This window comes from Eschrichtius robustus, chromosome 7, assembly GCF_028021215.1.
Source record: "Eschrichtius robustus isolate mEscRob2 chromosome 7, mEscRob2.pri, whole genome shotgun sequence".
In the NCBI taxonomy this organism is placed as follows: Eukaryota; Metazoa; Chordata; class Mammalia; order Artiodactyla; family Eschrichtiidae; genus Eschrichtius; species Eschrichtius robustus.
Genome location: NC_090830.1, coordinates 134,672,148 through 134,695,949, shown reverse-complemented (window position 1 = coordinate 134,695,949; position 23,802 = coordinate 134,672,148). Strand labels below are relative to the sequence as shown.

General features: G+C 42.8%; 1 protein-coding gene across 2 annotated transcripts in view; it reads right to left on the bottom strand.

Moving 5' to 3' along the window:
- The window catches only part of DOCK1 (dedicator of cytokinesis 1), a 525,198-nt gene that overhangs the window by 63,844 nt on the left and 437,552 nt on the right, over positions 1-23,802 (bottom strand). For both annotated transcript variants that reach the window (XM_068548757.1, XM_068548758.1), the window contains exons 33-38: positions 20,782-20,930; positions 13,907-13,992; positions 13,566-13,722; positions 7,196-7,236; positions 5,631-5,721; positions 1,294-1,413 (exon numbers count right to left, since the gene is read on the bottom strand). In XM_068548757.1, coding sequence (XP_068404858.1) covers positions 1,294-1,413; positions 5,631-5,721; positions 7,196-7,236; positions 13,566-13,722; positions 13,907-13,992; positions 20,782-20,930 — 644 coding nt within the window. The remainder of the gene's footprint in view (positions 1-1,293; positions 1,414-5,630; positions 5,722-7,195; positions 7,237-13,565; positions 13,723-13,906; positions 13,993-20,781; positions 20,931-23,802) is intronic.

Here is a 23,802-nt window from a genome sequence, read left to right as displayed (position 1 = left end):
ATCCTCATGCTATTCTGAATATTTTGATTTTTGTCCCATGTCAAGGACCCCAGGGAATAAATAAAACACACATGATCTTTTCAAAAGGGTTCGGTTTATGTCGACAGCCACAAAAAGGGTCAGCCATCATCCTTTCCTGATATGGGTGCTGCTGGGGGTAGAACTGGGTCCCTCCCAAAAGATATGTTGAAGTCCTAACCCTTGGTATCTGTGAATGTGACCTTATTTGGAAACAGGGTCTTCGGGTGTAATCAAGTTAAGATGAGGTCACACTGGATGGCGTGGGCCCTAAATCCAATAATCGGTGCTCTTAGAAGAGGAAGATTTGGACACAGTGACACACAGGGAAAAAGCCACACGAATACAGAGGCAGGAACTGGAGTGATGTGTCCACAAGCCAAGGGCTGCCGGCATCACCAGACACTAAGAGAGAGGCAGGAAGCAGATTCTCCCCCTGAATCATTCTCTCTCAGAGAGCACGGCCCTGCCGACACGCTGACTTTGGTTTTATAGCCTCCAGAACCGTGAGAGAACAGATTCCTGCCCAGTGGGTAGGCCTATTTTACCGCAGCCCTAAGAAACGAATACAGGTACCGTCATGGAATTCTCTGTTCACTTTTCTCAAGGTAAAAAAAAAAAAAAAAGGCTGGTAACTGAGATAAGTTAAGAATCCTGATGAAGGCACAGAATGAGCTCAGAAGTCACTTTGGTGGCAGATTTTAAAAACTTCTTAACTGAAGGAGCCCCTTTTTTTTTTAATAGTTCCTATTTATCTGAATCACGTGAACTACTGTGATGAGATCTATTACTGGCTGATTAAAATGATGGCAGGTTTCCTTTTAGTAGAAGTCAACAGGTTAAATAATTTTGTTTGAGCCAGTTAATGGAGAGGCCACCAACATGAGCGATATTGGTCTTGCCATGGGATTAATAATTTGGTAACAACAGAAAAACGCAGACTGTCAAAGGAAAGCATTAGCTCTAACGTAGCCAGAAATTCCCCCGAATCAGTGTCCCAGCCTGGGTTCTCTCTGGCAAGGACTATGAAAATACTTGCACTTTTCAGTCCTAACTTTCAGCAGAGCATCTACAAAAGGGCGATTGATTTTTTTTTTTCGGTAGGATTTCTACTTAGAAGTGCCAGCGGGAGGGCCATGCATAAAACCTTCAGATATACAATCTGTAACAAATTTCTGGTACCACAAACACCATGTGTTAAAAAGTGTTTACAACGCTGCAAGAAGGTGCACACAAAGAGGAAAACACCAGAAAAACTGCATTTTTTTTTTTTACCTTGCCTTTGTCGAAGTAGTGGATGATTTCCTGGTAGAGCCGCTCTTTCAGCTGTCCCTGTGTTGTCGCCTGGTACCCATCCCGCTGGGTGAGGTGGGCCGCGCACACGTCCTCCGACCACTGAGGCAAAAGCAAAGCGTGAGCGGTGCCACGTAAGGGCACGGCCAGGGCTACCGTTTCCCTACCGTCAGGTCAGAATGTACAGTAAGCCCTGAATTCGGTGTGGGCACTCGGGCCATGATTCCAGGGATCGTTGGAGCTGCTGCCATCAGGCTGTCGGGTCTGGAATTGAGGGCAGAACCTCTGTGCAGAGGCCTCAAGACGAGGGAAAGAAAGAGGAAGGCAAAGCTGGGTCTAGATTCACACAGAAGAGAAACCCAGCAGGTTCTGGACAGCACAGAACTGTCAGCTTGCCCCTGATGCCTTGGAACCTTCCAGATGAATGAGCAACCGGGTGATCTGTGGCTGCCTCAAGTGGGGCATCCCTGGGCGGCGGCCTCAGTCCTGTGCTGCTCAACATTTTAATCAATAGCAGAAGGCACATGGATTGCACTTACAGGTCGTAAAGAAAGCTCCTTACAGACAGGGAGGTGTCTTGGGATCTTCGGCTCTAGGCACGTTGCCTGTCGCAAAGGCAGGGCTCGGCCAGCGTTTGTGGACGTGACAGTGGACTTATGGGATGAAGGAAGGATGCATCAAAGTGAGGCAAGCTCATTTGACACCTAAACTCCTAAACTTATGCTCAAGAAATCAACGGCACTAAATATAGGGTTCAATAAACTTCAATATTTGGTGGGGACCTACTATGTGCAAGGCACCAGGTCAAAGATGAGTCAGAAGATGCCTGCTCCAGAGAGAGTGCTATTACAAATTAGAGCACAGTGGTATATAATAACTCTGCAGAAAAGATTTCATGGGCAATTTAAGGGCGGAAGGCAGGACGAGGGGGTCTGGGGAGGCTCCTTGGAGGAAAGCATCAGGATGGGCTCACTCATCAGTTGGACTCAGGAGGTGGGTCTTGACCCTGTTTTAAGACAGGACAGTGAGGATGTTACCAAGAAAGCAGCAGACTTGCAGGCTGCCTGGACCACACGGGGGTGGGGGGGTCCCCACTGGACTCAGGGCTGGCCAGGCCACATCTGGAGCAACGGGACCAGCTGTGGTGCCACATTTTAGGGGTCATGACAAATGGACAGGAACCACTGGGGCAGAGGGCAAAGGCCCCAAGGGACAGGCCTGCAAAAGTGCAAGGCTCCCTAAGGGGCGGGCTCTCACAGCACACACCCCCTCCCACCTTCCCGAAGCCAGAGGGGCTCTGGAGCACTCCGAGGCGGACCCCAGGGCTCCAAAGAACAGGGTGAAAGGGCCATGGGGCCAGATGGGCTCTCCAGCACCTGGAGTGTCAAGTAAGAATGAGAAACCTTTACGCTGCTGCAAATTCTTTCACCTTCAAATGAGAAGTGCGTAGCCCAACCATAACTGGGAGTCACAAACTCAATTAATTGTGGCATTTTCACCACATGGCCAGATTTCTACTTTTATGAAGGGTGAAAGTAAAATTTTACATGATTCTGAAATGTAACTACAATAAGATAAATAAGAATAAGAAAGTTTGGATGCCAAAAAACTCCCTTGGAGTTTAAAATCACCTAAAAAAATATTGAACGGAGAAGCAAAACTCCTTTATACCTTCCACTTAAACAATGAGTTGAAATAACTTGATTGCTAGGCGAAAGGCTGATGATTTTATTGCCCTTGTTTTTTTGACAAAATAGCCTTAACCAAAAAAAGAAGACCCTATTTGAGGATTTTTACTTAATGAACAAGAATATATCAATCATGGTGAAGAATTTTCATAAAGATACAAGTAACTTTTAGTTACTTTAGTATGTTGATTAACCAGCATGAATTCACATTTACTGCAATATCAAAACATATTTAGGACAAACTGCAAAATGTAATGATGTAAAAGAGATGGAGAGTGATTATGTGGCATCTAACCGAAAAATTCAAAACCCCAGTGGAAATAATAATGCAATTGGGCCGATGGATTTGGGTTGTGAAACATCCTTGTACCGTTTGTAACAAACCCGTCTGTGCTCAATAAGTGCAATGATTAAACAAATGATACTTCATACACATACATCTATTTTACATTCACACGCCCGTAGAAAAGTTTATGTACTATGAGAGAGAGTAAGGGTGACCAAGCAGCTTGTCGAGCCCATTTTAATTTCCCTGGTGTAAAAGGAATATCTTTGTAGTTTCAAAATCACCTTGTTACTAAAATTTGGGTTTCTGGGCTTCCCTGGTGGCGCAGTGGTTTAAGAATCCTCCTGCCAATGCAGGGGACACGGGTTTGAGCCCTGGTCTGGGAGGATCCCACATGCCGCGGAGCAACTAAGCCCGTGAGCCACAATTACTGAGCCTGCACGTCTGGAGCCTGTGCTCCGCAACAAGAGAGGCCGCGATAGTGAGAGGCCCGCGCACCGCGATGAAGAATGGCCCCTGCTCGCCGCAACTAGAGAAAGCCCTCGCACAGAAATGAAGACCCAACACAGCCAAAAATAAATACATAAATTTAAAAAAATAAATAAAGTTATAAAATTTGGGTTTCTAACAAATGAAAGCCATTAGAATTCAAAGTGGGACGGCTGGTGTGAGATGCCCCAACTGATATCTCTATCTTCATAAATGACAGTCCTTAGGAGAGCTTTATATGGTGCAAAGCCAAAGGGTTACCATGGATGACTATGGATGAGGCATTCAGATTGAAATGAGTCTCACTGTGTTTTCCTTACAAAGGACTCTTGTTTTCAGGCAAAGGTAAATCTCCACACTCCAGTGTCCCTAAAGCAGCTTATGAGTATGCATATCACACAAGCTACTGGAGAGTTCAGGACTGGGCCAAGGGCTGGAAGATTCTTGCTGGGGTTTCACTGCCTAACATGGCACCCTCCTTAGTCCTCTCATCACCCAGCAGACACTGCTTAATGCTCACTTTTAATGTAATCTCATCTGGTTTCCTTTCATTCAGTTTTTGGTATGCGGGGGGCTGGCTTGAGTTTAGACACAGGATCCCTTGAATAAGCAATCTTTATGTAGGGACACTCAACTCAGTTCTAACTCTCATAGCTGTTCCTCTTTACCTAGTTTATAATTTTTCAATTTTTTATGAGGGTATAATGAGAAAGATGATCTAGTGACTTGCTAAAGTTTTGAAGTATAAAACTAGAAGTTGTAAAGAAATTCCCTCATCTATCCACCTACCTATCCACACATCCATCCACCCACACATCCGTCCATCCACCCACACATCCATCCATTCACCCACACATCCATCCATCCACCCACACATCCATCCATGCATCCACTCATCCATCCACCCACACATCCATCCACCCACACATCCATCCATCCATCCACCCACACATCCATCCATCCATCCACACATCCATCCACCTACACATCCACCCACACATCCATCCAACCACACATCCATCCATCCACCCACACATCCATCCACCTACACATCCATCCACACATCCATCCATCCATGAATCCATCCATCCATCCACCCACACATCCATCTTGCCATCCATCAGTACAAACAACCACCCAGTTATTTACTGTGGGTCCACTCTGCATGACTAACTGGGCTGAAAATGGACATGGGGAGAGCATGAATATATTATGGCAAAACACACACACACACACACACACACACACACACACACACACACACACACCCCAATGTCCAAAGCTATCTGAATAACAAAAGGACACTGAGAGCTGAAAGCTGTCATGCCAGACCTATGCTGAGCGGTAACATCCCCCAGGAGAGTCAGGCAGGAAGTCCAACATGAACTGATGGACCAACAGGAGATCTCAATGGAACCGCTTAGAACGCACGGAGAGAAAAGTCATGATCTGGTCCCTACACTCTTTGATAAAATGAGAGGTGGGCTCATCCTCTCTCTTAGCTATTGTACCACAGAAGTTCCTTCTTATTGAGGTCGCCCTCCGGCATTACTGGGTCCTGTTGGCAGGAATAAGGAGTCACAGAATCTCTAACTCACTGCTGGCAGACCAATGATGGGTGTTTAAGATGCTCAGTGATAACCTGCTCTGACATCTTGCCCAATTTGCATTCAGGAGAGCCAGATCTATAATCAAAGTACTTCTTAATTATCTTCGTTTATGTCACTGCATTGAGTCGACATCCATAAAATCTTAAGTTCTAGGTTTACTGAAATTGGTCATGGAAAAATCAAATGTTAAATGATCTTATAATTTATAACGACAGGATCATGAAAGTATATGGTAATTTTTACTACCTTCAGAAGCTTCGCATGGAGAAGCAAGGTATAGGCTGCTTCAGTGTAGTTATCACATTCTTTGTGCAGGTCACAGAGCTTGTACAGATACCTGAGACGATAAAACATAGGTACATCCTTAACGCATCACCAAATAATTTGTGTTGAGAACTGCAAGAGCTAAATTCTACCTTCAACAGTAAATCATCTCTATACTTCCTTTTTACAATCTTCACAATGCATAATGCCTTGGAAGCTTCTGGTACACAAAGCACTAAGAAAAACCAACCAGAGTAATACACAATAGATATATTTTTAAAATTTAAGTCCTCTCTTTTCAGGACAAAACTGAAGACGGCACAAGGAGGTGGAATTATACTTCAAGGTTTCTCATTCTTTCTCATCTTTTCCAGAGTTTTCTTCATACAATTGAAATGAGAGTATACAATGTTTGATTGTGATTTCTTACATTTCTATTGAGTCCAAATATACACACACACAAAATCCACAAAAATACAAATCCATAAGAATAAAGAGCTCCAATGATCACAGCGAACGTGATCAAAAGAATTCCTCTGCCATAAAGAAATAAAAGTTGCTTTTCTAATATAAAGCAACCTACATCTTTTTTTTTGTATATACTTCTTTTTTTTTTTTAACATCTTTATTGGAGTATAATTGCTTTACAATGGTGTGTTACTTTCTGCTTTATAACGAAGTGAATCAGCTATACATATACATATATCCCCATATTTCTTCCCTCTTGCATCTCCCTCCCTCCCACCACAGCCTACATTTTGGATAAAAGAAACTGTTTTCCTCAAGGTTTATTATATTCACATGGTACTGTTTTTAAAGGACAAACTTAAAAAGTCTTAGAAATCAAAAGTTAGAAAATCATGTTTTTGTTTACTCTTTATACAAATAAATACACTAGAGACTTAACAAAAAAAGAAAGAAAATAATGCTTAATGTAACTAATCTATCATTAAACTCTAATGCCACATGGATTATATAATTACTCTGGTCTCATAAGTGGTAATCTTACTAAAACTTGACACTGGCCCCTAAGAGCGACCAAGAAGGAGAGGGTACCAATCATAGCCCGCCACCCTAGAGAAAAAGGCAAGTGAAGGAGAAAAATCCAGAAGAAAATACGAAACTTGAGAATTTGGTACCCAGGTAAGAATAGACTGAAAATTTATAATATTGCCTTATTTCTGATAAAGTTAAGACTGGACTTCTCATTTAATCATATGGCTTACTGTGAAACAATAAAATCTGTGGCAGTGCCTTTTTTCTAAAGGGCCATAAAGGTCGGTCAAGAGGAACAAAAACCCTGTGAAATAATTATTTTCTTCTGAGCTGGCTAAGGATAACCCCCACCCCAAATCTCCACATCGGCATGGACAAACTGCACCAGGCCTGACGATACTTCTGGGAGCTCCACCAAATTCAAACTCTAGCCTTCACGCTTTCCTACAAGATCAACCCCTGTGGCTATAAAACACTTTTTAGCATGGACTTGACAAACAGCAATTATCATAAACAGGTCGAGGGTGCAGACAAGCCAGATGCTCACATACCTTATATACATTTCTTCTCTTTCAATCTCTTTGTAGAAATTCTGAAAAATCAAACCACAACACTGTTTTAAGAAACCTGTTCTATAAAAGGTGTCACATACACATTAAAAATCCACTGTTCTTCAACCTGTGTCAAACACAGCCAGATGGACCCAGATCTTTGGATATGAACCATAAATTCACATAAAATGCAAAAACACCTTACACTTCTCTTCATTTTTTTTTTTTTTGGTTGGGGGGGGTGATTCTAATGAATAAATTTCCTATACTTTAAACACTGTAGTGTGTATATGTTAATCCCAAACTCCTATTTTATCCCTGCCCCCCACTTCCCCTTTGGTAACCATGTTTGTTTCCTAAATCTGTGAGTCTATTTCTGTTTTGTAAATAAGTTCATTTGTATCATCTTTTTAGATTTTACATATAAACGATATCACATATCTGTCTTTCTCCATCTGACTTACTTCACTTAGTATGATAATAACTAGGTCCATCCATGTTGCTGCAAATGGCATTATTTCATTCTTTTTTATGGCTGAGTAATATTCCATTGTGTATATATATCACATCTAAATAGGTAGCCAACAAGAACCTACTGTATAGCACAGGGAACTTAACTCAATATCTTGTCATAAGCTATAATGGAAAAGAATCTATATATTCAGATATATATAGACCTGAATCACTTTGCTGTATGCCTGAAACTAACACAGCATTGTAAATCAACTCTATTTCAGTAAAACAAAAAGGAAAATAAAAACATGCTTGGCAACAAATTTTTAAAAATTAAAAAATGAAATAAACGCTGTGATGGCTTAAATCTACTTGTGTCATTTGAAAGTCACCTATTTTCAGTTAAAACAAAGGATTACCCAAAGATATGACATCTTCACCATTCTTAACCATTGTAATCTCATTAGAAGCGAAAAAAAAACTTTGGAATAAGCATCATCAACATGATTGAAAGCATGCTGGGTCTAGCCTCACTTACTAAGAGCCACAAGAAGGCAACGTGTCATTATAGACCTGATGTCCAACACAGTAGCCACGAGCCACATGTATTCAAATAAAAAGTCAATTTAATTAAAACTGAATGAAGTTAAATATTCACTTCCTCAGTTGCACTTGCCACACACTTCTGAGTGCTCAATAGCCGTATGGAGCCAGTGCTACTGTCTTGAACAGTGTAGATACAGAGCATCTCCATTACCAAGAAATTTCTATCGGAAAGCGCTGTTCTAGACAGACCTTCCAAAACACAGTAAGAAAACTGGTTGCTGCTTAAGAAACACCTCGTGTATGGCATTGGTAGAGGAAGGTTAGTTAGCAGATTATCAACAACGGGCTACTTCTACATATTGTAAACTATTTTCAGGATGGGCATAAATATTTCTATTACAATTACATTTCTTAATGTGAAATCTCTATAAACACTCTAAAACCTTTATCATTCACGAGGCACCAGAAAGGTGCAGAACAGTCACCTAACAAGGCCTAAGGTATGGAAACACCATTGCCACTTTCAATGTGAAATTTAGCACCTGCACACAATGTTAGAACTCTAGAATGGGGGCCTGAGATTACTAGTGAATAGCACCATCATAAAGGCATGCAATTACCCAAGAAGATGAAACAGCCTGTCTCATTTCATTAGCCAAAGAAAGACACTGCTTCCACAATTGATCTCTCCGAAAAGAAATCATAAACAAATGCAGAGAGTAAGCGGGGCGCGTTTAGAAAGACGCACCGAGATTTTCACATTTTGCAGCACCTGAGATTTGTGTGTCCTCTGGTTCGTGTGCTGTGTCTGGGTAATGAGGATATTTTCAGCTGACGGCTCGGAGCGATGTAACAAAGGGAACCTACATCAAAGGCAGAGGATGAGCCCTTCACTTCCAACTCACCAGTATTTACACGCTACGATTTCACACCACCCTCTCTGCACTCCTATTTTTAATCCTTTCCTAAGCTTTTGATCATTCTCTTCTACAATTTCTCAACGGGGATATCATGCGACTTTCCTCCCTCTCTCCGAGATACGGAAGTGTCTTCTATATCCTGCCTGCTCTGCGTTCTGTTCCCTGCCTAGGACTTCAAAACCTCCCTAGAACTGAAGGAAGTTCATCTCAAATCCCAATTTCTTTATAAAACTTTTTCTTTCTTTATGTAGAAGTTCACACTGCTCGGTGCCCCACTTCTGGGCTCTGCGGGCAGCCTCCCACCCGCCATGGTCCTCTCCGCACCAGGGCTGACATCTGTCCAAGCAACCCTGTTGGGACTAGGTCCCCAATTCCAGTCCAGCGCTATGCGTTGATCTTTCAGAGCGCAAGCATTTTCACTGTATTTCAATTTTGGACTCCTTCATAACTAAGGCACATCCTAAGATTTTTAGAATTCTAGTTGGAACCACCTTAATTAGCCTGTAGAGGGGCCATGAAGGACCTAACTTATGTCTGTAAAACAATGATTCTACCAATCTTGGGTATGAATACGATGATAAGTGCATAGAAGAGCCAGGTGACGCACAACAAATCATGAACCAGTAATTAAAGATTGCATGATTATGAGGTGACGATGAAATTCCACTTAATTACAAATATGCATTTTGCCTAGCAGGAATCATGATCCAGTACACATGCAGACTTGCTTGCAGAGGCGCCTCTAAAGCACCAGGCCGCTGGGCAGAATCACAGCCCCTGTCTCTCATTTTTTAATTTTAATTTGTTTTTTAAGTGATAGGGAGAGTAGGACATTAACGAGCCCACACAACTTAGAACGTTCCACTAACTCTATTAAAAAAATAATAATAATAGTGTTGGTTTTAAATTTATGTATTTTTATTTATTTCTTTGGCTGTGTTGGGTCTTCGTTTCCGTGCGAGGGCTTTCTCTAGTTGTGGCAAGTGGGGGCCACTCTTCATCGCGGTGCGCGGGCCTCTCATTATCGCGGCCTCTCTTGTTGCGGAGCACAGGCTCCAGACGCGCAGGCTCAGTAGTTGTGGCTCACGGGCCCAGTTGCTCCGTGGCATGTGGGATCTTCCCAGACCAGGGCTCGAACCCGTGTGCCCTGCATTGGCAGGCGGATTCTCAACCACTGCACCACCAGGGAAGCCCCCTAGTGTTGGTTTTAAAGGAAATTTTGCAATGAGCTTACATTTATTTATTGATGAATAAATCTTACGTTCTTTATTTTTTAACCTTAGGATTTCAAGGGGATTTCTGCTTAGTGATCAGTTGAGTACATTTTATATGTTTCTAGATGTATGTTTATACATCCATACTCATCTAGAGATGGATAGACATATTCACGTCTATGAAACTCTATTTGTTTCACAAGAAAAGTACCAGGAGAAAAGGTAAAAATGGACCCGGAGGTTAGAAATATATTTATATGATTAAATGTTCTTGGCAGTGAATATTAAGAGACAGAACATCTATCTGTAAAAATCCATTTTTGTTTCTCTGTCATCCATAGATCTCTATTTTTTAAATGAAAGAATTGTGATAGTCTGGGATCCATCTTATCCTCCCCAGGAAATAGTTAAGAATAGAATACTTGACTCTTCATGGAATGATTCAGGATGTTTCAAGTTGAAGGAAGTGAATGATGTCCGATAATCTCAGGATGAGAGAGGAACACACCATAATGTCAGGAACTATGATCTCAGGTGTCCTCACAGGACCTTATTTTTCTGACCCTGATTCTGATTCTGATTCTGAGTCTGATTCTGACAAAAGGCCCCATTCAGAGCTTGTCACCATTTCTCCACTAGGTTTTGCATCCTGGTGAGCATGAAAGATCCTGCTTGAAACAAATAGTAGTCAATCGTCAAAGCTGGAAACCTAATCAACATAATAATAATTCTTCCTTCTGGACACAAATGGGCCTTTTGGATCCTCCTTAAAGCTCAGAGGGAGCACTAGAAAAGTATGCCCATGGTAGGGAATGTTTTTGAAAAGGTTTCTGTTTCTCTCCTGCAGAAAGACACTGATCTCTATTTCGTGTTAACCACATTGGCATCATCAAAATAAATTCCTACGGACAGACGCAAGAATGCAGGAAGACAACAGAGCAAGAGCCAGGCTCATTCCTGAGCAAACGATCGAGGCCCTTACCTGGTGCAGAGCTCGCTGCCGCCCTAGCACAGTCAGGCTACAGGTGGATGGAGAGGCAAACATAGCCAGTGGGCCAGATCTCAGGGATGGATGCCAGTAACTCCTACAGTGGCCCCCGACCCTTATGATGCACATGCAAACATATTTAGGTGTTTCAAGCTCAATGATTCTTTCCTCAGCCATGTCCAGTCTATGGATAAGTCCAAAGGCATTCTTCATTCTGCAAGTGTCTAGCATTTTCTCTTTGATACTTTCTTAGAACTCCCATCTTTCAGCTTATATTACCTGTTCTTCCATAATGTCTACTGTTTCTATTAGTGCCCTTAGCGTATTTATCATGGTCATTTTAAATGCCCAGTCTGATAATTCTAAAACCTCTAAAGTCATGTCCAAGTCCAGCTCTGATGTCCTGTCTCTTCAAACTGCGCCTTTTTTTCCCTTTAAGACACCTTGTTATTTTATGTTGAAAGTGGCCATGATGTACTGGGTAAAAGGAGTCCAGTACCGGCTCCAGTGTTCGTTTCTGCTCCGGGAGGCTGTGATTCTCCGTATCACAATTTTGGGAGCAGGAGTTTTCCCTGTGGATCGAAGAAGAGTTGTTGATTTTCAGTTTGCCAGTTTTTTCCTTGTGGTGAGGAGAGGAGTAACGACTTCCTAGCTCCTTTTACATACTGGACCAGAAACCAGAAGTCCCCCGTGTTTAGATTTTCAAGGAAAAAAAAAAAACAAAAACTTGCTCTGGAAATGTTTATCATTGGCCAAAACTGGTTGCCCGGCCCCTGAATGTAGGGCTGAGACTGTGCGAGGTTTCAGCGGCCGGCTTGTCGTGGCAAAGCTCAGATTCGTTGTTGACAATAAAGGAGATGGAAGGTGAAAAATATTCCTTTTTGTTTATCTTTTTAATCCAAACATCTCTGGTGATTTTCAAGAATGAATGATGTGTCCTGCTCCTCCTGGCACAAAAGTCCACTCCCATAAGCTCAAAGCGCCTACAAGTCTGTATGAATGGGGGAAGTCAGGGCAGGGCAACCACCTGCTATCCAACAACCAGGTGGTGATGAGGACCACCCAGAGAAGTAAAGAGAAGAAACCAGGCACAGTGTTTCCTTGCGTTCCTGCGTTGGGACAGGCGGGGGAAATTGAGGAAAACGCTACCAGGGCCAGGAGTCTGCTTGTCTAGCTTCTAGGAAGCAGCAGAGGAGGAAGACGCAGAGAGATGCAGAGAGCGCTGGAGCCAGATGTGGTGGTCACGTGGCTCCTGAGAGCCACGAGGCCAACCAGCCATGCCCTGCAGCTGAGCTTGTCGTAAAGCTTCCTAGAAGTTCATCGCCCTGAAGCATTCCCTGATGCACCACAACTACGTCAAAAACTGATGTCCACAGAACCTGACCATGTCACAGTGACAGCAGCTGTGCAAGACGCCAGTGGATGGCGGTGGTCAAGTTCACCCAAGCCATCATGTGGCCATGCACGAGTTTCTTATGGCTGCCATAACAAATTACCACAATCTTGGGGACTTAAAACAATAGCTCTGCATTCTCTTTCAGTTTTGGAGGCCTGAGTCTGAAATCCAGGTGGCAGCGGGGCCACATGCCCTCTGAAGGGACTAGGGGAGCTTCCTTCCTGCCCCTTCCAGCTTCCAGTGGCTCCAGGTGTTCCTTGGCTTGTGGCCACGTCACTCCCATCTCTGCTCCTCTCTTCACGTGGTCTTCTGCTCTGGGTCTCTGTCTTCTCCTTTTCTGTCTCTTATAAAAATACTTGTCATTGGATTTAGGGCCCACCTGGGTAATCCGGGACAGTCTCATCTCAAGATCTTTGACTTAATTACATCTGCTAGGAGCGTTTTTTTTCCAAACAAGGTCACGTTCACAGGTTCTGAAGATTAGGATGTGGACCTATCTTCCGGAGGCCACCATTCGACACACTACAGGACATGTTTACAGTCTCCTAGTAATGAAACACTTAGGCTCTGTCATCCGCAAGGGTGCTCCCCTGATTACAAAATAAGGTGGCTCATTATTCTGAACCAGGGGAAGAACAGTGTGAAAACACCCAGAAGGAAGATGATCGCTGACGTGCTTAAAGCAGATATGCAAACAGTTCTTCGTTCCTCCTTCCCTCCCACAGCCAAGGAAACAGGCAAAGCATGCTGTGTCCTGCTCTGCAAAGCTCTGTGGCCAGCTTTCACAAGGCTTTGAACTTCTGGTTCAATCTCCGGCTTCCTGGGAAGACCGGATATTTAACTTTTCACTCACCAGCACGTTGACAGTGCAGCTCATGCGATTTTCTTTGTTCTCATCATGCATGATGGTTCTGTAATCCAAAAGTCTTTCCATCAGGTGCACGACGAGCTTTACAAAAGTTTCTCCCGTTTTGGCGAGGTATTTGTGCTTCCTGCAGTGCTCTAAGAGACTGAAAAATAATTACACACACCTTGTTAATCACACTCAGCAAAAGAAACGTGACTGAGGTGCAATTTAAAATATTTTCCATTATTAACACTTTTCAATTATCTCTGGGCTACAAAGTTCATTGTCGTCTAATTACAGTCTCTCTCTCTATTCTGACATAAATCCCACTGTTAATCAACACTTACATTTTATCAAATAACACTTTGTACTGCTCATCGCCTCTACCTCCTTCCACTTCATGATCCAGCTTGGTGATGATCTCATTTTCAAACTATAATTAAACAGAGAAAGCGTAAATAATCAGCATGGTGGATATTTCATTTCGTGACTTGAGCATCAAAAATACATAAATCGCCGACAGATCATCATCGGAGAGTTGCCCTGCACCTTTGAAGCCTGATTTCATTTAAGAGTTGTCCTTCCCGGGGCTTCCCTGGGGGCGCAGTGGTTGAGAATCTGCCTGCCAATGCAGGGGACACGGGCTCGAGCCCTGGTCCGGGAAGATCCCACATGCCATAGAGTGACTAGGCCCGTGAGCCACAACTACTGAGCCTGCACGTCTGGAGCCTGTGCTCCGCAACAAGAGAGGCCGCGATAGTGAGAGGCCCGCGCACCGCGATGAAGAGTGGCCCCCGCTTGCTGCAACTGGAGAAAGCCCTCGCACAGAAACGAAGACCCAACACAGCCAAAAATAAATAAATAAATAAATTTAAAGTCTGGGTGGTGGTGGGGGAGCCATGCTCTCAGGGGTCATGTATTAACATCATCGTTAATTCATTGAACTTAGAAAGAACCACTGCTTTCCCCACTCAGTGCCACTGTGAACCATAGGTTATTGGCTCCAATTTAGGAGATCATGGATTGAAGGGTCTCAGAAGTGGATAATCCAAAAGCCAGTTCTCCTTGGTTTGGAATGCTTCATTTCTGTTGGGGCTTAGATTTACCATTCTTGCTATAATGCATTTATAAGTGTATAAAAACCAGGCTTCCATTCTCCAGGCATCCAGGGACACATTTACAGAAGAGATCTGAGGTTATGTCAGAGCAAGGGAGGACCAGGATGGAAAGGTTTGCACAAATAACTCACCACGTGGGTAAAGCGCTTAGAGGTTACCAAGAGCTGGGAGAAAGCTGAGCTCTAGGACCGCGGTCAGCTTAGTGCATTAGCGAAAGGGTTTCTTTCGAAACCCTTTATTAATAACCCTAAATAATAACCTAAATAACCCTAAATTATTCGCAAATAATCCTGGGTGCAGGCATGCTTCTTTTTATTGCGCTTTGCAATACTGCGTCTTTTACAAATTGAAGGTTTGTGCATTGAGCAAGTCTACTGGTGCCATTTTTCAAACAGCATTTGCTTACTTTGTGTCTCTATGTCATATTTAGGTAATTCTTGCAATATTTCAAACCCTCCAGCAGCCTTTACGCCTCGCTGAAGGCTCAGATGATGGTTAGCATTTTTCAGCAATAAAGTATTTTTTTTACTTTTTAGCAACGAAGTATTTTTAATTAAGGTATTGCGTTTTTAGACATAATACTATTGCACACTTAAGAGACTACAGTATAGCATAAACAACTTTTATATGCACTGGGAAACCAAAAACTTCATGTGATTCGCTTTATTGAGATTTCCCTTTATCGCGGTGGTCTGGAAGCAAACCTACAATATCTCCTGGGTCTGCCTGTATGGGTGCACTTTGCCCTACTTTCTGTTTTTTAAGAAAAGCTTCTCACAAGGTTCTGGAGGTAGGACCATGGTTTTAGACCACCCCGTAGTATTAGAGAGCTCGGGAAATTAGATTCTCTTTGGTTCTGCACCCCCCGTTGGAATTGTCCAATCCAACAGCACTGCAGAACCATGACTTTCTCTTCAGCATCACTGGAGGGGCTGCGGGGGAGAAAGTCACTGAACTGTGTCTGTGTGGGTCACATGGCCAAGAAGAGGGCACTGGCCTGGCACACAGCAGCCTGCTTCTCTGACACCTTTGGGGCTCCGGGCTCACATGTTGACACCCGAAAAGTAACTGATCCCCCCAAATCTATCACTCAGCCTTTAATCCTTGTACTCAGACACACTAATATTTTGATGTATATTGCATTCCTCTTGCTTAACCACTCTGTAAACTTAATTACACACTTAATTAACCTCTGGCACTCCATATCCCACCTTCTAAAATCCCCACATCCTTCTACGTCTAACAAGCGGGCAGCTCAGTGACCTTGAAGCTTTTGTGAAATACTCATGAGCCTAGAGGCCCCAAGCCCCAGACCTGCAGCAGCCTGGCGGGGGAACTGGCTGCTACACCTGGCAACACCTCGGACAGGTGTAGCTGTGCCCCACTGCTATACAGCCCAGACCGAGGATTGACTTTAGGGCTGTATTCACTGACAGTGGACTCCAGGAACAAGTTCGCACAGTAAGTCCTGTTGGTTAAAGGAGATTATGGGAGTCTAGGCATCTCTTTGCTGGAGAGCTTTTCTAATAGGATTCAATGTCATCAGAACTCCCAGAGTCCAGGGTATTATTTTCCATGATCTCTTGGACCACTTTTGGGTCTGGGGTTCAGTGAAATAAAAGCCTAATTCTTGGGCCATATTTCCCCTCTAATCATCCAAAACGACAGAATCAAGTATTATTTTTTAAATGAAAGCAAAAACAAACCAATCAACAAAATCCTAATGAACTGAAGAATAAACAAGATAAGATATAGGGGTATATGGGTAGCTGATTCACTTTGTTATAAAGCAGAAACTAACACACCATTGTAAAGCAATTATACTCCAATAAAGATGTTTAAAAAAACAAAGAATATACAAGATAAAATCACCACCAAACTTATTCACATTCATATTACAGTTCAAAATATATTGGCTTTGCCACCAAGTGGCAGAAGCTGCCAGCATCCACTTGGGTTATTCAATTATTTGCTTAAGGTTACCAGCGTGGGTAGTAGGAAGAGATTATTCAAACAGGAACTTGGAAACATTGCAGACACAAAGATTACTCACATTCTAATATTTTTACAACTAAATAGGAATTTCTGGAAGTTGTGGAGCATTTTGCTGACCCTCACGAAGATGACAGAAAATAGCTCCATGATTGAAAATATTACTTTGCTGTGGAGCCTTTTCCATCCCATTCTTATGAATGGTCTAAGAGCCCAAATAGTCATTTGCTGCAATTCTCAGCTGTTAGTTCTATATTTTCCAAAGACATAACAAATGCATTTCTTTAAAAAGGTGCTACGAGAGAATTTAAAGGTATGCTTTTCTTCTGAAGCAAAATCCAGTGAGGCTAAGACTCAGAATGGTACTCATTTGGGGGCAGGGATCTCAGTGAGATGGGGGAAGCGTTAGTTAAGGCTCGTCTTGTGGTTACATGGCTCAGCTGGTCCACTGTATGATGTAAGAGGCCCTAAGACAAGGGTGCCCCCAAACCTCTCCGTGCTAGCTGGGCAGATCCTGAAATCTTCACACATAAGGTCTCTCCTTTGGAAAACAACAAAACAACAAAACCAAAAAACCCCCAAGATTTCCCAAGGTCCTCAGTTTCAGGGTAATCACGCTACTCTGGGATCTCTGGGGTTGGGGTGGGGTAGGGTAGGGTGGGGACGGGGGACAGTGGCTGACAGTGAACACACCTGCAGGGATGACTTGAAGATCGGACGCATGCCAAGGAAAGTGAGAAGAGAACGTATCCACTGGGACTAATGCACTGGAGGGAAGCAAGCTCTGAGAGATACAGCAAGCTCTAAAAAAGCAAGGCTACGTCACATGTTCAAAACACTAAAGTTCTGTAAAGATGAAAAACCTTCATCTTCCCCTACTCCATTAGGTTTGCACATCTGCTATGAAGGTAGAGCCAGTTTAAGCCTTGTTCATATGACTAATAAGGCTGGATAATTGGACTCCACCCTAGGAGCTCCCTGGATGGAGGCGGGGAAGGCTGTGCCCTGCTGTTCTGTGCATGTGCAGCTACACATATTCACCAGCATCAGCGACAAGGAACAGAGGGCATGCCTTGTGCTTCAGGACAGCAGCCACTGGAGGATGAGAGTTGAACCGAGAACAGAAAGGAGTCAGAAAAGATACAGCAAGTCGAGAGACAAATGCTGTGGTCCAGGACAGCCCTGGGATAGGGGGTGAGGGAAGCAGATGGACACTGGGGATGAGACAGAGGAAGAACCCACAACGGAGTTCACTGCAACCCACCACGGAGGCCAAGAGAGCAAGCCAAGGCCAGGCCAGTGGGACTGGACCCGTGAACCCGAATGACAAGGAGCCAGGCAGAAACGGGGATGATGGGGAAGCAGCAGAGCAGGGAAGGATGACGTCACGTGGCATCCACGTGGCCTCCCGCGGGAGGCTGAGATAGGTCAATAGAAAAATTGAGGTGTCTCAACGAAAAGGAAATTGATCATTTCGCAATTCACCAGAACACATTAATACGGCAGGGAGATTTTTTTTCACAAGTTTTCGTTTTTCTGCCTTGATTTTTACCTTCGAGGTGTTCTACCACCTGTCTGTGAGGGTACAAGCAGATGACAACACAATGAACAAATGGCCAAGGATTCTTCACCAAAAAACTCGAGCAGCTGTTTACACTTAGCCCGAATGTGGGTTCTTTTTTTGTGGACCTTCGTCTTCACGTTTGTGTTTTTATTTACACATGTCCAAGTGAGGCATGTTTGAGGCTAAGGAAGTTGTTGTGAGGTGGAATTAAATGGGTGTAACTACTTCATGGTACGACTTAAACCATTTGGTTTTCTGGAAAGATGTCTCATGATGTTGGGACAGATTCCGAAGCCACTACTGGGCACAGGGTGTTGAGAATGGAGGCAAAAATGCTGTGACTCTTGTCAACTTTGGGCCATTTACTGACAAACCTGAGAACTCTGTGAACTGGAGAAAATGAAGCACATGCACATAAGACGGTTATAAGACATTTTAAAACTATGGTGAAACAGGAGTGAGACAACGAATGGGAGGATGAGAACAATTCAGAAACCAAACTCTCAATTCCAACGGCCCTTATTTTGACCCAAAGACTCCTTGAAAGAATGACAACTGACATAATGTTTTAAAGGTTTTTGATCTTACGTTCCCGGGCTAGTAACATTTATCTATATAAATACATTTTTCTCCTTTACCTGATTCTTTAATTTAATAGCATCTTTCCATAAGGTCCTTCTTTGAGGCTTGATTCATACAAAATTCAAAACATCTGATGCATTTGCAGCCTAGGGAAGAGCATTTTAAATTACAGTTCCTAGTTCTGGTGAGTTGGCAGTGAGACGGGGCCATGATTTCGTGCCGGTGGCAGTAGGGATGGGTCACATCTTATGGCAATAAGATCAATTGGCAGTAATGTCAAAAGTCACAAAAAATAATTTGAATCAGCAATTGCATTTTTGAGACTGTACAACAGGAAAACGTTCAAAAGAAATTCAAGCTACATGCATGATTATGTTCACCGCATATTTATTCATAGTAGTGAGTACAACCTAAATGCCCCACTAAAGGGGATGGATCAGAAAGGATGAGGCCACTCATTCTATGAAAGGTTACACCATCCTCGAAATCATGGTAACTATGCTGCAGTCGAGGATGTCCTTGATATATTGACAAACAAGAAGAACAACGTTCACAAAAAGGGGACAGTGTTTACGATGTGACACCGCACGTGTACAAAGGCTGACGGTGAATCCGAGAAACCAAACCAAACGAGTTGCTCTTTCAAAATAGTCTAATTTTACAAATAAATAAATGTAAGGAAATCTTCCTCACCCAAAAGGAAGAAAGAAAAGAAGGAAAGAAGGAAGGAAGGAAGGGTGGGCTTTATGGGTTTGATTTTATATCTTACAACAGCTCTTTCGAATAGATTCTATTTCATACCAATTTTACAGCTCTGAGCTGGAGACATAAAGATGGTCGGTGATCTGCTCAAGACCCAGGTGGTTCCTGACGGAGCAGGGCTTTAGGGTCTACCCAGACTTCAGCGTCTGAATGCCATGCTTGCTCACAGACAGGGCTTCTTTGGGCTTTGTATCTGTCTTTTGTTCTGGGAAATTGTAAAATTGCTCTTCGTGGCTACTAGCTTCATGCAATAATGACAAAGACTGACCAATTAAAGCCTATAAACTATTCAAAGTCTCTGAAACTGGAAAGTACAAAAGTGAGGAAGGAAAACCTACTCTTTAAATATTAGATCTCACTAAAATCATGTTACCTTGATTGATGCAGTTTTGATTTCCATTCACTATAGGAATTTCTCTCTAAATTCCTCAAAAATTTATGTAAAATGCTTAGTACGTTAACTCCCCTGAATCACTATAATATTTTAACAGAGGTCGTTTTCAATTTAGAGGACCCCCTATCTCTGGGTTTTTCTCTTGCCTCCTGCAAAGCACCATAACCAAACCATTAGTACACAAAGGAGAAGTCCATTGTATGTGCATGTGTGTGGGCCTGTGCGTACCCACCCAGGAATCCATAAACACCATACTTATCCAGGGAAGGAGATTTTGTTCCTTCTCACATATCAATTATTCAGATTTTGTCCTTCATGTTGATACAGGATGTTTCTAGCACTTCACGTACACTTTCTTTATGGAATTTTCAGCAGTTCCATTGCACAGGTAAAAAGACCAAGGCACACACTTAAAATAAAGGCAAAGACTTTACACTTAAAAATAACGTAACTCAGTAAGAAGCAGCCAGTCTGACAGAATACAGAAACATCTGATCAAAAGCTCTAGTGCACATACAAAGGAGGGCCAGAGAGAGAGTTTTACCCAGTTTTAATGTGTCAGTAAATCCACTTAAAAGTAAGTAAAAGCTAAAAATGGAGAACGACATTCTCTAAAGACGAGAGTGATCCTCCCTAAGAATGACAGGCTTCTTCCACAAGGAGAGTCTAGGACTTTTCTCTCTTAAGCTGTAGGGAATTATGTTTTCCATATTCAGCATGTGTAACTGGAGAACCATCTATACGTCTCAAGGTACCCAGGCTTGTCCCCCTTTTCTCTCCAAGCCACTTACTGAACACCCACGTCCTTACCATCTGGAAGCTTCGGGTGGAATGGAATTCACACTGCATCATGTCAAAGAAGATGGGGATGGTGGCTTTGCGAAGCTCTGTCTCAGGAATCAGTGTCATTTCTAATATTGGGCCGACCATTTCTGGAATGAACTTTATCTTGTGTTGACCTTGAATAAAGAAGTGCATTATTCAGAAATGTTTCAAAAAAAGGATTCTGAAATGAGCTTCAATGGACAGAAACAAAACTACACAGATCACTGTGACTCTGAATGCTAGGATCTTGGGAATATGTATCCATTTCTCACCTACAAGCAACAATTTTGAGTGTGCCCAGCCTTTACTATAAGAAGTGAACTGTATTCCAAATAGTGTAAGTGAAGCTGTTAAAAAAAAAAATCTACCCAATATAAGGCCTGCAGTCATGATTTGTCTGTTACCGACGACAAATGCCATTTCACAAACAGACAATTACACCACACACGTGGGGGCGTGAGCAGCTTACGGGTACCCAATTTTGGAAAGAGCAGGGCTGGGAGACGGGACCCCTGGCGTCTCATTTTATGAACAATGAACGAGAGCTGATAAAGTGAAGGGGTTAGGGCAGGTGGTCTCTTGGGCCCTTTCTGTCTGCAACGTCACATGAAAAAGAGTTTACTATTTGGAACCTCTGTAAATAATGTCAAGGGATCTCTATAACATTCCGAGTGACTGATCAGAGAAATCAAAACCAGACCTCAGAATGTGAAGCTGTGAAAATAGAAAGGATTCTGCCTTTTTTGACTTACTATTTGATTGGATAATGCTTATTAAAATAGCTACTTTATTAATCTTATATCCCAACTATCTTGTCCAGATATGATTTTTAAAGCATAAGATTATAATATTCATTATAATTCACAAGGGCAATAGTATGTGCTTATAAACAACTTTTGAGAAAACTTTTCAAAAGTTGTTTTTAAGCACATACTTCTGCCCCTATGATTAATAATGAATATTATAAAATTAGCTCACACTTACTAAGTACGACTACATGCCAAGCCTCACAGAAAGAGTCTCACTGAATTCTCAACATAATTTTGTGAGACGGCTACCGTTCCTCTCCTCTTTTTAAAAAACAGACCGGGGGCTTCCCTGGTGGCGCAGTGGTTGAGAATCCGCCTGCCAATGCAGGGGACACGGGTTCGAGCCCTGGTCTGGGAGGATCCCACGTGCCGCGGAGCAACTGGGCCCGTGAGCCACAACTACTGAGCCTGCGCTCCGCAACAAGAGAGGCCGCGATAGCGAGAGGCCCGCGCACCGCGATGAAGAGCGGCCCCCGCTCGCCGCAACTAGAGAAAGCCCTCGCGCGGAAACGAAGACCCAGCGCGGCCATAAGTAAATAAATAAATAAAATTTAAAAACAGACCGTACTTTATTTTTTAATAGACTTTATTTTTTAGAGCCAAGGTGATCAGAAGGTACAGAGATTTCTCCTATACCCCTGCCCCCATTATGACATCCTCCCCCAGCGGGGGTGCCATTCTGAACCCTGTTTTACGGATGAGGAAACTGTGACTTTCCCCAAACCAGCGTGCTGTTCAGTGGAAATGGTGCAGCAGGATCGGAGCCCGGGTCTGTGATTCCGAAGCATCAGCTGTGTCCCCCGTGCCCTGCCTGCTTGTCACGAGATCTTTCCAGGGCACTAGGCCTCTCCACCTCTTGGTAATAGAAACGATGCCGGCTGTCCACAGCACTCCCTTACCTGTGTGCTGCCATAAGAACCCAGATGCAGAGGACAGCGACCTGTCATTTTATCTAGCACTACTGGGGGTGTCACACTTCTAAACTGGGCGCCCCAGAAAGTAGAGACAGGATTCTTACAGGCTCCAAACCTTTTCATTTATTTTTTTCTTTTCTATTTCGATTATTTGGTTGGAAATCTGGGTATCACACCTTTTGAGGCCTCTGCCTTCGACTCAGACACTGCTAACTCAAAATCTCCACTTGTTTCATTTTTTCGTTTTTTGCTGCCATTTTGCCTCACCCCGGCAGTGGCCTCCACACCCTGCTACATCTGAATTCCTGAGGGCTGGGAGTGATGTGGGTGAACTTCCAGAGAACTTGGAAGTGATAAAAAAAAGGCCACCAGAGGGAAGGAGCTGCTGGAAAACTCATTTCTGAAAAAAGGGGGCGTTGACTTTATGTAAGGTGATATGATTAAATTTAGAGGCAGGTCCCATCACGGAAGTGGCCTTTTATAATTCCTGCCTTCTTATCTTTAATTTCAGAAATCCTGTTTTATTTTCATTTCACCCCATTACAATTTATATCTTTTTGTTTCCAACATATAATAGAAGAATGCACAAGAATTAAACGCTTGAATGAATTATTTGTGACATTTTGTTATTAACACTCGTAATTTATCCAGAGTTAATCAATGTTACTAATATTTTTACACAATCTGGAAAGACAATGGATACACTAAATAATTTCATTTTCTTTATAACTCAGCTAATGCAGATTTCTGTAAAGAGAACCATAGCCATTAAACAAATTTGGCTATTATAAATAAAGACCCTTAACAAAATACATAATCCTCATAAGTGGTCTAAATTAAAGTATTCAGAAGTTTGTATTGGGTGGACACGTACAGAAAATGTAACCTTCAACAAGGAATCTGAATATAATTAAAATCTTATTAACCTTTACTAAATAATACTTTGACTAAGGCCCTAATATAACACGATTCTCATCGCTTCCCCAAGTGCTTAATGATTCTGAAAAGCATGTAAGTGATGCAAAGCATTCTCTTAAAAATGCTATTATATCCAGTCTCTCAGGTGACACGTTTCTTGTATTATGCCTAAAAAATGTCAAAGCCAATGTTTCAGAAAACAGATGCTGGTGACAAAGAGTTCTTCATCAACCACAACTGCAGTGTCACAGAGGGCTCTGTCACTGACAGCCTTTATTGTTCCAGGCCGGGAGGATCGTGTAAGGGAGAAACAAGTGGTTGCGAATGCAGGGATTGGAAAAATATGTTCCAAAACCGAAGGTGTC